This window comes from Triticum aestivum, chromosome 2B (genome assembly GCF_018294505.1).
Source record: "Triticum aestivum cultivar Chinese Spring chromosome 2B, IWGSC CS RefSeq v2.1, whole genome shotgun sequence".
In the NCBI taxonomy this organism is placed as follows: domain Eukaryota; kingdom Viridiplantae; phylum Streptophyta; class Magnoliopsida; order Poales; family Poaceae; genus Triticum; species Triticum aestivum.
Window position 1 is genome coordinate 222,619,240 of NC_057798.1, and position 14,302 is coordinate 222,633,541.

At 42.4% G+C, this 14,302-nt stretch overlaps 1 protein-coding gene across 1 annotated transcript; it reads left to right on the forward strand.

The window, feature by feature from the left end:
• Nucleotides 1-166: 166 nt before the first annotated feature.
• Nucleotides 167-6,794, forward strand: LOC123044482 (disease resistance protein RPM1). Its single transcript, XM_044467221.1, has 4 exons — nucleotides 167-333; nucleotides 1,404-4,460; nucleotides 4,581-4,649; nucleotides 6,010-6,794. The coding sequence occupies exon 2, from the start codon at nucleotides 1,614-1,616 to the stop codon at nucleotides 4,212-4,214; it is 2,601 nt and encodes an 866-aa protein (XP_044323156.1). The 5' UTR covers nucleotides 167-333; nucleotides 1,404-1,613; the 3' UTR covers nucleotides 4,215-4,460; nucleotides 4,581-4,649; nucleotides 6,010-6,794.
• The last annotated feature ends 7,508 nt before the right edge of the window (nucleotides 6,795-14,302 follow it).

Consider the following 14,302-nt stretch of genomic DNA (forward strand, 5'->3'; position numbering starts at 1 on the left):
GTTTTAGTGCTTGTAGTCGTTGTTAGGTGGTCTACGAATCTGGATGTAAGTTTTATTATTTCTGATGTTCGTTGTACTATCATGATTGAAGATGAATAGGTTAGAAGTAAAAAAAAAAGCCTATTCTCATCAAACGCTTGATTCTTTTGTCGGCCGTCTGGGATTTATGCTTACGCGGTTCAGATGCCACGAGTGGTTGATATTCCAGCACACAAGCAAAACGAAGACTCGCTGCTTCTTCCCCATTTCCCTCACCTCTGCGCGCCGAACCCCGATTCCCTCACCTCGTCGCCGCCGGAGCGGAGCGGTTCCCAGACCTGGAATTTCGCTGTGGTGAGTTATTAGATTCCTCGCCGATAAGATCTTACCATGCTCACTCCATCTTTTTATCTACAATATTTTTGCTCGCTTCCGTAGTTCGGTTTGGATCTGCTGCTAGTTACCGGCCGATTTTATGGTCGCTTGCTGGACGCTGTACTACAAAGAACGAAGGAAATTTCCTGACACCCCTTGCATTTGCATGATTAGCTGATTCCCACCCCAAAAGAGGACCAGATTCGTTCCTCGTGTTATCTTTACCAGTCAGCATGTACAACCTGAAATGAAACCAGCCTAACATAACCTGTGTCATCTGACTGCCCCCTGTTGCATCTACCAACTGACCGAGGGTTTGTACCGGCTACCAAATGAGCCTGCGTAGCCAAGATGGTATGCCATCTCGTGGAGAGAATTCGGTTCGGCAGAAGCTTAGAAACACTATAGTCCGGTGGTACTTCTTTCTGTACAGCATAAGAGCTCATGTGCTTATACGTCCTAGATACGTTATCAGTGGGAGATATGTACTCAAATTGAAAGAATGTCTTTTCTTTCTGCATCAACTAGACTTTATCGCTGCCTTTTCTTGTCCAAGTTAGTGGATTAATGTGCTTTACAGATGTACTCGAGCACTCGCAGTAGCATCATGCATACTAATCCTAATATAGGTACTAAAAAATGACATGAAAAGCTACATGAACATAATTTACCTTCAGCACTTTTTTGTGCTGAGAGTAAACAAAGCACCGAGTAAGTTCAGATTGGCAGGTTCCGCAATCTTTTAAATTTTTAGGCTAGTGAACCTTTTGGGTTATCAGAAAAACTGGCCAATGAAATATCACTTACAATTGATTAGCTTCCGTGGTACCATAAAAAAATTGAACCATGAGCTAAGGTGACTTTGTTGACCGGTGGGCTGTATGTGCAAACATACATATGAATCATGGACTTGCTAATGTTTCTCTTGCAATGCACTTCCTTGGGGCCTATCTACATATCTTCAGTCTGACTGATTGTTCATTTCAATCCGATATTGTATTGGCTCTCATCTCCTTCTTGCTTGTTTGCGTTTGATCTTTCTGGCTCAGGACATTTTCACCCTTGAAAGAAGTCAGCTAGTGAAAATCCATAGTACCATGGCAGAGGGGGTTGTCGGCATGCTGATTCTGAAGCTTGGTTCAGCCTAGGCCATAGAAGCAATCAAGGTTGGTACAGGGAAGCTATGCCGTCAAGCTAAAGCTTCTTCTGTTGTCAGGCTGTTTGGTCAGATCCGTGATATCAAGGAGGATCTGGAGAGCATGCAGTCGTTTCTACAAGAAGCCGAGAGGTTCAAGGATACTGAAAATACCACTGCTAGCTTCATCAACAAGATCCGAGGCCTTGCGTTCGAGATCGAGGATGTTGTTGACGAGTTCACCTACAAGTTAGAGGATAAACATGGTGGCTTTTCTGTGAAGATCAAGCGGCGGTTTAAGAGAATCAGTACCTGGCGCCGTCTGTCACTGCAATTGAGAGACATCAAACTGAAATTAGAGAATGTTGATAGGAGAAAGGCCCGGTATGACATGAGAGGAATTGCAATAGAAGCTAGAAACAGTGATGCTCATTGCAGATCTACAGATCAGACTTCATACTTCCCAATAGAAGAAAATCTTGTCGGCATTGATGAGAGTAAGAATCTGCTGATTAATTGGTTGACAAGTGATTTCCAACAGGAGAATGTAATTAGCACAGTATGGGGGATGGGAGGAGTAGGCAAGACCACTTTGGTTGCCCATGTTTACAACACTCTGAAGATAGACTTCGACTGTGCTGCATGGATAACTGTATCAAAATCATACCAGGTTCAGGACTTGTTAAAGCAGATTATCAGGGAGTTACAGAAGAGCGACTTGAAGGGTGAACTTCGCGTTGATATTGTTGACATGGAAAAGAGAAGCCTAGTTGAGATCATCCGTGATTTCTTGCGTGGCAAGAAGTATCTTCTGGTTCTAGATGATGTCTGGGGTATTGACATCTGGTTCAAGATAAGAGATGCTTTCCCTACTAACAGCACCAGTCGGTTTGTAATCACGTCAAGAATCCATGATGTAGCGTTGCTGGCTACTGGAAATTGCATGGTTGAATTGAAACCACTAGAAGCGCACCACTCATGGGAATTGTTCTGTAAAGAGGCGTTTTGGAAAAATGAAAACAGAATATGTCCGGAGGAGCTACAGTTTTTGGCACAAAGATTTGTGGACAAGTGTAATGGCTTGCCCATTGCTATTGCATGCATAGGTCGTTTACTGTCCTGCAAAAGCCAAACTCATTCTGAATGGGAAAAATTGTACAAGGAATTAGAAGTGCAGTTGACAAACAATGCAATTTTTGATGTTAACATAGTTCTAATGGTCAGTTTGGGGGATCTTCCATATATTTTGAAGAACTGCTTTCTTCATTGTATTGTATTTCCAGAGGATTATTTGATCAAAAGGAAAAGACTGATTAGGCATTGGGTGACAGCAGGATTCATCAGGGAAACAGAGCACAAAACAATGGAGGAAGTGGCAGAGGGCTATTTGTACGAACTTGTAAATCGAAGCCTATTGCAGGTAGTGGAGAGGAATGAAAGTGGACGTGTGCGGAGTTGCCGAATGCATGATATCATTCGCCTTCTTGCTCTGGCTAAATCAAATGAGGAGAGGTTCTGTAGAGTTCATGATGGCCCAGGAAGTTCTTCAGCAGAAAATACACGCCGCCTATCAATCCAAAGCGCCAATATTGAGCAGTTGACTCTTTCAAGTGAAGTTCAGCTCCGTTCAATCTATGTTTTTGACAATGGTCTGACAATTGATTCACTGGAGTCTTTGTTGAAATCTTTTAAGTTGCTATCAACTTTAGATCTACAAGGTTCCAAAATTAGGAGGCTACCGAATGAGATTTTCAACATGTTTAATCTGCGGTTTCTGGGTCTTAGAGATACCGAGGTTGAGGATATTCCGAGAACAGTTGGAAGACTACAGAAATTGGAAGTTTTGGATGCTTACAATGCTAAGCTGTTGAGTTTACCAGAGAGTGTGGCGACACTCAGGAAGTTGAGATATCTATATGTAGCTACTGATCCAAAGACAAATATTAAAGGAGTTGTTGCCTGGACTGGAATCCAGGTGCCTAACGGCATAAGGCACTTGACAGACTTGCAAGCCTTGCAACTTGTTGAGGCAAGTTCAGAGACTTTGTGTCATCTTGGTGCTTTGACAGAGTTGAGAACTTTGTCCATCACCAAAGTGCAGAGAGAACAGTGTGCTGATTTGTGCAATGCTATCATGAATATGACCCATCTTGTTAGTCTGGCAATTATGGCTATAAATGAGAAAGAAACACTGGAACTGGAAGAGCTCTGCTTACCCCCTACGCTCTCGAAGCTTGAAATAGGAGGGCAACTAGATAGGAAACGGATGCCTCAGATTGTCTCGTCCTTCTCAGACCATGAAAACATTACCTTGTTGGCCTTAGCCTTCTCCAAACTTGATGAAGACTCATTTTCATGCCTGCTGGTGTTACATGGTCTACGTGCACTTTGGCTTGATAAGGCCTATGAAGGGAAGAGGCTGCACTTCAATGCCATGGCATTTCCAAAACTGCGACTGCTATCAATCTCAGATGCACCGCAGCTCAATGATGTTGTGGTAGAAGAAAGTGCATTGCAAAGCCTTCTTCACCTATCTCTCACAGATTGTCCAGAGCTAAAGGCCCTCCCTGATGGCATTGAGCATCTTAGAACACTAGAGAAATTATATCTGCGAGGAGTTTCCAAAGATCTCACAAAGAAGCTTCAGAACAAAGAAAAAACAAATGAATGCAATGATTATCTTAAGAAGATCAATCACGTCCGAAGGGTAACTGTTTATCCATGAAGCACTTGGGATATGATCCAGTGTTCCAGCATATATCGTCAACTCAAGTACCTCTGAGCTCTCGCTCAAACTGAATAGTTCGGAGAAAAAAAGGAGGCTTTATAGAAGAGAAGTGGCAAGGAAATGTCGAAAAGCATCTGTGTAGACTGTACAGAACCTGAGTTAGGAACAAGAGGAGAGCCTTACTCGGTTTTGTTGGTCGAGATGTTGAAAATGCACATCACATCGAAATGGACACCTCAGGAGGTTGGTTGTTGTTTTTCTCTTTCCTTTTTCTATTAATTCTGAAAAATTATTGTTGCTGTACATACTGCCACACTATGGACTTCTTGATCCTAAACAAAGCTCTATATAATTCTGCATCAGGAACCAGAGAGGGAACCATAAATGCTCTCAATGCAGCAAAAGTTTCAGCAATGAAAGCTGCTGAAATAGGTGAGTGTTGCCTCAGTTTATTATCACTGTTTTCTTTTTTTAGTGGCACCATCTCAAGGATTTGTGTACTCCTCGGCTGGTTTAGTTTCTTCTTCCGTGCTTTGTCTACAATTTATCGCCTATTAAAAATGCGGCTTTCAATGAAAAAAAGCAACAACAACAACAACAACAACAACAAAGCCTTTAGTCCCAAACAAGTTGGGGTAGGCTAGAGGTGAAACCCATAAGATCTGGCAACCAACTCATGGCTCTGGCACATGGATAGCAAGCTTCCACGCACCCCTGTCCATAGCTAGCTCTTTGTCGATACTCCAATCCTTCAGGTCTCTCTTAACGGACTCCTCCCATGTCAAATTCGGTCGACCCCGCCCTCTCTTGACATTCTCCGCACGCTTTAGCCGTCCGCTATGCACTGGAGCTTCTGGAGGCCTGCGCTGAATATGCCCAAACCATCTCAGACGATGTTGGACAAGCTTCTCCTCAATTGGTGCTACCCCAACTCTATCTCGTATATCATCATTCCGGACTCGATCCTTCCTCGTGTGGCCACACATCCATCTCAACATACGCATCTCCGCCACACCTAACTGTTGAACATGTCGCCTTTTAGTCGGCCAACACTCCGCGCCATACAACATTGCGGGTCGAACCGCCGTCCTGTAGAACTTGCCTTTTAGCTTTTGTGGCACTCTCTTGTCACAGAGAATGCCAGAAGCTTGGCGCCACTTCATCCATCCGGCTTTGATTCGATGGTTCACATCTTCATCAATACCCCCATCCTCCTGCAACATTGACCCCAAATACCGAAAGGTGTCCTTCCGAGGTACCACTTGGCCATCAAGGCTAACCTCCTCCTCCTCACACCTAGTAGTACTGAAACCGCACATCATGTACTCGGTTTTAGTTCTACTAAGCCTAAACCCTTTCGATTCCAAGGTTTGTCTCCATAACTCTAACTTCCTATTTACCCCCGTCCGACTATCGTCAACTAGCACCACATCATCCGCAAAGAGCATACACCATGGGATATCTCCTTGTATATCCCTTGTGACCTCATCCATCACCAATGCAAAAAGATAAGGGCTCAAAGCTAACCCCTGATGCAGTCCTATCTTAATCGGGAAGTCATCGGTGTCGACATCACTTGTTCGAACACTTGCGGCTTTCAGTGAAGAAACGCGTGGATAGTAAATTTGTCAGGCTGAACATTTCCCATCTTGGCGCAGCAAATTTATTTTCATTTGAGTTGTTTCAATTCCATTATGCATGCATACAAAATACTTGTACTTTTCTGTACTATTATTCTGCTGAGCAACAACATATGTACCACAGTACCTAATTAATTACTCTGTGATGCAAGACACCGAGGAGGGTCCGGCGGTAGTCAAGAAACAGGAGGAGCTCGACGCCGACCTGGAGAAACTCTATGTAGCAGACAGAGACTCTCGGCCTACAAGGAACTCACTCTGTTTGCGAGTGTCGCGTCGCTGGCGATATCAAGTGCCTGGGATGTACACGCTTCACTGGCTTGTTTGTCCCTGCATGTGGGAATTGGACTCTCAGTTTTGCATCTTGGCCTTGATGAAAACTGATGATAAACGACCTCATGTGCTAGCAACAGAAGGTACCTGGGCATTCTCAGAAATCAGCATCCGCTGTAGCACCGCGGTATGAATGGGGAGGTTCCAGCGGAAAGAAAGTGTATGCGCTAGCAGCAGTGAGCTCCTTGTCTGATTCACAACTCTTTTGGCTGCTTGCTGCTAGTAGTAGGGGCACGTATGAGGTGCAAAAATTTGGCATCAGCATATTGGACTGCTAAGGAAAACCTAAAATTACAGCTGCAAATCTGATTGGGGATGGGGCAAATGCACCGAAAAATATTTGTTACTAGAAGCTTGATTGTTTCTTCACAAAGTGAAGCACGGTCGTCATAAAGTACACATGCAACAGTGTAGGTATTAGAATCAAGACGAAGAAATGAACAATTGGACAGCTTGTTGTTTGTTCTTTGTATAAAGCTTTGAACAATTGGACAGCTTGTTGTTTGTTCTTTGTAGCAAGCAGAGAAATGATCTACTCCCTCTGTTCGCTTTTGTAAGACGTTTAAGACAACTGAAATTGAACTGTTTAAGGTGTTTGCCCACATTCAAACTCCTAAAAGGCTCTCCAAGCAGCTGTGAATGTGCATATATGTGAACCAAAAATATCAGCGGAAAAAGTGTCCATTCAAATTTTTCGTTCATGTTAGATTTCGCTTTTTCTTGGGCAACATGGATGAAGCTACTTTGTTTTGTCTTCCGTTATTACTGGTACTGGAATCGGTTTGATGGCCGATTGAAAAGAAAAGGACACCAATAGCTGTCGTATGTTAGCTTTTTTTAGGGGATGTCGTATGTTAGCTAGGAAGGCAGGGATTTTTTGTTGAAAAGGACAGCCTGCCCGACGGAATTGACAGAAAAGGCCCCCTTTAGATGAAATTGACAGAAAAGACCCCCTCGACCATGACGGTAGGCGCGCCAGCCGACACGTGGCACCTGCAGCCACGCGCGGAGGCGGCAGCCCCTGCCGCCACAGGACCAGAAGGCAGGCGCCGTGTAACAGATTTTCGGCCGAGTGTGGGAGCTGGAACGGAACGAGAGACATGAGGTGGGCCTTGCCGCCTTTGGGAGTGGCGACACCTTCTTTTCGGCCTGACAGACGATTAGACAGCGCGTGGCACCTCCTCTTTATTTTGCGGGAAACCGTCGATCTGTTCATCTTCAATCATGGCAGTACAACGAACACCAAAAATAATAAAAATTACATCCAAATTCATAGACCACCTAGCGACGATTACAAGCACTGAAGCGAGCCGAAGGCGCGTCGCCGTCATCGCCCCTCCCTCGCCGGAGCCGGGCACAACTTGTTGTAGTAGAAGTCGGGAAGTGATACGTCTCCAACGTATCTATAACTTTTTACCGTTCCATGCTATTATAGTATCCAGTGGCGGATCCAGGATTTCAAAATTGGGTGTTCAATTTTTTTTTTTGCACTGCAATATCTAAAAGGTTCATGTAGCTAGTAAGAACTTTTTTTCAAAGAATAATGGCAGTATCCTACAGAAAATAGTAAAATTTGAAATTCTTTTCTACACAATCATAAAATATGTCATGGCCAAAAACAAGGCGTCGTTAAAACCATAGTTCATGTAGGGCTGGTGATAGTAATAGGGTGTTAATGCAACATATGAGACGGTGAAAAAGCATCGATGGTAATTGGTCTTAAGGGAATCAAGATGTTTGTGATTGTTGGAACGAAGATTTGAGACCAGTTTATATGAAACGACATGATGTTTATTGCACAAACCACACCACTTTTTATACATGCATCAAGTATAAATCATATATAAAAATTTCCTACCAAAAGTGTACAGATGTACACCCTTGACCCCAGGTGGATCCGCCCCTGATAGTATCCATCTTGGATGTTTTATATTTATATGGTATTTTATATTATTTTTGGGACTAACCTATTAACCTAGAGCCCAGTGACAGTTTTTGTTTTTTTCCTTATTTTTGAGTTTTACAGAAAAGGAATATCAAACGGAGTCCAAACGAACTGAAACTTTACGATGATTTTTTGATGGACCAGAAGAAGCCCCCGAAGCACAAGAATTGGGCCAGAAGAGTCCCAAGTCAACGACAAGGGTGGAAGCGCACCCCCTGCCTTCTCGCTGGCTCGTGGACCCCCCTGACGTGAAACCGACGCAAAAAATTTCTATAAATCCAAAAAAACCCAAAAAAAACCGAGATCGGGAGTTCCGCCGCCGCAAGCCTCTGTAGCCACGAAAAACCAACCGGGAGCCCGTTCCGGCACCCTGCAGGAGGGGGAAACCATCACCTGTGGCCATCTTCATCATCCTAGCACTCTTCATGACGAGGAGGGAGTAGTTCACCCTCGGGGCTGAGGGTATGCACCAGTAGCCATGTGTTTGATCTCTCTCTCTCTCTCTCTCTCTCTCTCTCTCGTGTTTTTGATTTGGCACGATCTTAATGTACCGCGAGCTTTGTTAATATAGTTGGATCATATGGTGTTTCTCCCCCTCTACCTTCTTGTGATGAATTGAGTTTTACCTTTGAGGTTTCACTATTATCGGATTGAATACTATTATGGATTTGAGAACACTTGATGTAGTCTTGCGTGGGATACCTGTGGTGACAATGGGGTGTGGTGACAATGGGGTGTTCTATTGATTCACTTGATGTATATTTTGGCACTCAACTCGCGGATTCCCGAGGTGACATTGGGGTAATCTATGCATAGATGTTGATGCACGTTTTCGTCCTTGTTTCTCCGGTAGAAATCTTGGGGCACTGTATGAAGTTCTTTGTGTTGGATCAAATATTATGAATCTGAAGTTGTTTGATGCATGTCGTATAATTGACCCATGGATACTTGTGCTGACATTGGAGTATCTAGGTCACAATAGGGTTGATTGATGTGTATCATATGGTGTTATTTTACTATGAACTCTAGGGCTGTTTATGACACTTATAGGAATAGATCAAGGGATTGATCGGAAAGAATAACTTTGAGGTGGTTTCGTACCCTAGAAGCAATTTCATCTTATGTTCTCCGTGATAGAAACTTTGGAGTGACTTTTGTCGCACATTGAGGGATTGCCATATGATCTAATTATGTTATCATTGTTGAGAAAATTTGCACTAGTGAAAGTATGAACCCTAGGCCTTGTTTCCAAGCATTGCAATACCGTTTTTACTCACTTTTATCACTTGTTACCTTGTTGTTTTTATTTATTTAAATTATAAAAAAATATTTCTACCATCCATATTACACTTGTATCACCATCTCTTCGCCGAACTAGTGCACCTATACAATTTACCATTGTATGGGGTGTGTTGGGGACACAAGAGACTCTTTGTTATTCGGTTGCAGGGTTGTTTGCAAGAGACCATCTTCATTCTACACCTCACACGGATTGATAAACCTTAGGTCATCCACTTGAGGGAAATTTTCTATTGTCCTACAAAACTCTGCGCTTGGAGGCCCAACACGAGTTTACAAGAAGAAGGTTGCGTAGTAGACATCAAACTCTTTTCTGGTGCCGTTGCTGAAGGAAATATGCCCTAGAGGCAATAATAAAGTTATTATTTATTTCCTTATATCATGATAAATGTTTATTATTCATGCTAGAATTGTATTAACCGGAAACATAATACATGTGTGAATACATAGACAAACATAGTGTCACTAGTATGCCTCTACTTGACTAGCATGTTGATCAAAGATGGTTATGTTTCCTAACCATAGACATGTGTTGTCATTTGATTAACGGAATCACATCATTAGGAGAATGATGTGATTGACATGACCCATTCCGTTAGCCTAACACTTGATCGTTTAGTATGTTGCTATTGCTTTCTTCATGACTTATACATGTTCCTGTAACTATGAGATTATGCAACTCCCGTTTACCGGAGGAACACTTTGGGTGCTACCAAACGTCACAACGTAACTGGATGATTATAAAGGAGTACTACAGGTGTCTCCAAAGGTACATGTTGGGTTGGCGTATTTCGAGATTAGGTTTTGTCACTCCGATTGTCGGAGAGGTATCTCTGGGCCCTCTCGGTAATGCACATCACTATAAGCCTTGCAAGCAATGTGACTAATGAGTTAGTTGCGGGATGATGCATTACGTAACGAGTAAAGAGACTTGCCGGTAACGAGATTGAACTAGGTATTTGATACCGACGATCGAATTTCGGGCAAGTAACATACCGATGACAAAGGGAACAACATATGTTGTTATGCGGTTTGACCGATAAAGATCTTCGTAGAATATGTAGGAGCCAATATGAGCATCCAGGTTCCGCTATTGGTTATTGATCGAGAATAGTTCTAGGTCATGTCTACATAGTTCTCGAACCCGTAGGGTCCGCACGCTTAACGTTACGATGACAGTTATATTATGAGTTTATGAGTTTTGATGTACCGAAGGAGTTCGGAGTCCCGAATGAGATCGGGGACATGACGAGGAGTCTCGAAATGGTCGAGACATAAAGATCGATATATTGGACGACTATATTCGGAGTTCGGAAAGGTTCCGAGTGATTCAGGTATTTTTTGGAGTACCAGAGAGTTACGGGAATTCGCCGGGGAGTATATGGGCCTTATTGGGCTTTAGGGGAAAGAGAGAGGAGAGGTTGGGCGCCCCCCCAAGGCCTAGTCCGAATTGGACTAGGGGGAGGGGCTGCGCCCCCTCCTTCCTTCTCTTCTCTTCCCCCTTTCCTTGACTCCTACTCCTACTACTTGGAAGGGGGGGAATCTTACTCCCGATGGGAGTAGGACTCCTCCTTGGTGTGCCTCCTTCTAGGCCGGCCACCCCTCCCTTGCTCCTTTATATACGGGGGCAGGGGAGCACCCTAGAACACACAAGTTGATATACGGATCGTTCCTTAGCCATGTGCGGTGCCCCCCTCCACCATATTCCACCTCGGTCATATCGTCGCGGAGTTTAGGCGAAGCCCTGCGCCGGTAGAACATCATCATCGTCACCACGCCGTCGTGCTGACGGAACTCATCCCCGAAGCTTTGCTGGATCGGAGCCCGGGGATCGTCATCGAGCTGAACGTGTGCTGAACTCGGAGGTGCCGTACGTTCGGTGCTTGGATCGGTCGGATCGTGAAGACGTACGACTACATCAACCACGTTGTCATAACGCTTCCGCTTACGGTCTACGAGGGTACGTGGACGACACTCTCCCCTCTCGTTGCTATGCCATCACCATGATCTTGCGTGTGCGTAGGAATTTTTTTGAAATTACTACGTTCCCCAACAGTTGCTGGGGAGGTTAGTGCTTGAAGGTTTAGATCTTGCAATTGAATTTTTTTAGTTTCTTGTTTTATCACTAGTTTAGTCCATAAAAGAAAACTACAAAAAATGGAATTGAGGTTACCTCATATGCTTCATCTTTTTAATGTCTTTTGTAAAAATGATGGAAAGGAAAATTGTGCTCAAGTGTTAGAAGAAGAAGTCTATAAAATGTTTGGCACTAAATTTTTGAATGATGAGCATGATTGCAATGTTGTTAGTATGAATTCTTTAAATATCCGTGATGCTAATGATATGCAAAGCCACAAGCTTGGGGATGCTATGTTTGATGAAGATGATATTTTTAGTCCCTCAAGTTTTGATGAGAATATTTATTATGATGAAAGCATGCCTCCTATTTATGATGATTATATTGACGAAAGTGGGTTTGGAAGAGTGTCAACTTTAGGTAGTATTGATCCCACCATTTTGGATGGTGTTGAATCTTTTTGCGATATTGATAAAAGTGGATTTGGAGAGGTCATGAGTTTATTTAGTGGTGAATCCACTATTTTCGAAGAGGTTCCAGTTGATTATGAGAACAAAGTTGTTATCTATGATGATTATTGTGATGACATGTGTGCTATAAAGAGTAATGATATCCATGAAACTAGTCATGTTCAATTTGATTATGCCAATCAAGTATCTCATGATAGTTATTTTGTTGAGTTTGCTCCCACTACTATTCACGAGAATAAATTTGCTTATGTGGAGAGTAATAAAAATTCTATGCTTATGGATCATGAAAAGAATGCTTTATGTGATAGTTATATTGTTGAATTCATTCATGATGCTACTGAAAATTATTATGAGAGAGGAGCATATGCTTTTAAGTATTGCAATAATATCAAGTTTCCTCTGTATGCGTTGAAAATTTTGAAGTCATGCTTGTTTTTCCTTCCTATGCTAGTTGATTCTTGTTCCCACTATTTTCTCACAAAATCCCTATGAATAGGAAGTGGGTTAGACTTAAATGTGCTAGTCATATGCTTCATGGTGCTCTATTTGTGTTTCAGTTCCTATCTTTTATGTGAGCATCATTGAAATCATCATGCCTAGCTAAAAAAGGGAATTAAACAATAGCGCTTGTTGGGAGGCAACACAATTTTATTTTGTTTCTACTTTTTTGTTCCTGTTTTCCAATAAATTTATCATCTAGCCTCTGGTTGGATGTGTTTTCATGTTTTAATGTAGTGTTTGTGCCAAGTAAGACCTTTGGGATAGTTTGTAGCATTGTTGATTTGATCTTGCTGAAAACAGAAACTTTTGCGCCCAGTAAAATAATTTTAGAAAATCACGGAAGCATCATTTTGATCTGAATTTTCTACACAAGATTGACATACAAATTAACTAGGTTGTCCTAATTTTTATGAATTTTTGGACTTACAGAATTATACGAAGTTTCCTGATTACTACAGACTGTTCTGTTTTAAACAGATTATGTTTTCTATGTGTTGTTCGCTTATTTTGATGAAACTATGAGTAGTATCGGATGGTATGAACCATGAAGGAGTTGGAATATAGTATATATTACACCAATATAAAGTTAGAAGGAGTTCACAACAGTACCTAAGTGGTGATTTGCTTTGTTATACTAACGGAGCTTACGAGTTTTCTGTTGAGTTTTGTGTTGTGAAGTTTTCAAGTTTTGGGTAAAGTTTTGATGGACTGTGGAATAAGGAGTGGCAAGATCCTAAACTTGGGGATGCCCAAGGCACCCCAAGGTAATATTCAAGGATAACCAAGCATCTAAGCTTGGGGATGCCCCGGATGGCATCCACTCTTTCGTCTTTGTTCATCGGTAACCTTACTTGGAGCTATATTTTTATTCACCACATGATATGTGTTTTGCTTGGAGCATCATTTTATTTTGTTTTGTTTGGTTTGCTGTTTGAATAATATCCCAAGATCTAAAATTCTTAAATGTTAGAGAGTCTTTACATAGCTACATAATTATTCGACTACTCATTGATCTTCACTTATATCTTTTGGAGTAGTTTGTCATTTGCTCTAGTGCTTCACCTATATCTTTTTAGAGCACGGCGGTGGTTTTATTTTGAAGAAATTGATGAACTCTCATGCTTCACTTATATTATTTTGAGAGTCTTAAACAACACGGTAATTTGCTTAGGGTATGAATTTAGTCCTAATATGATGGGCATCGAAGAGGGATATAATAAAAATTTCATATAAAGAACATTGAATACTATGAGAAGTTTGATTCCTTATGATTGTTTTGAGATATAAAGATGGTGATATTAGAGTCATGCTAGTGAGTAATTGTGGATTGGTAGAAATACTTGTGTTAAAGTTTGTGATTTCCGTAGCATGCACGTGATACGTCTCCAACGTATCTACTTTTCCAAACACTTTTGCCCTTGTTTTGGACTCTAACTTGCATGATTTGAATGAAAGTAACCCGGACTGACGTTGTTTTCAGCAGAACTGCCATGATGTTGTTTTGTGTGTAGAAAACAAAAGTTCTCGGAATGACCTAAAAATCCACGAAGGCACGTTTTGGAAAATATAAAAAATACTGGTGAAAGAATCAAGACCAGGGGCCCACACCCTGTCCACGAGGGTGGGGGCGCGCCCACCCCCTGGGCGCGCCCCCTGTCTCGTGGGCCCCCTGAGGCTCCACCGACCTCAACTCCAACTCCATATATTCCATCTCGCGGAGGAAAAAAATCAGAGAGAAAGTTTCATCGCGTTTTACGATACGGAGCCGCCGCCAAGCCCTAATCTCTCTCGGGAGGGCTGATCTGGAGCCCGTTCGGGGC

Bases quoted from the DNA above. Each gene is read 5' to 3' on its own strand.
- LOC123044482 (XM_044467221.1), top strand. From the start codon at position 1,614: ATGCAGTCGTTTCTACAAGAAGCCGAGAGGTTCAAGGATACTGAAAAT.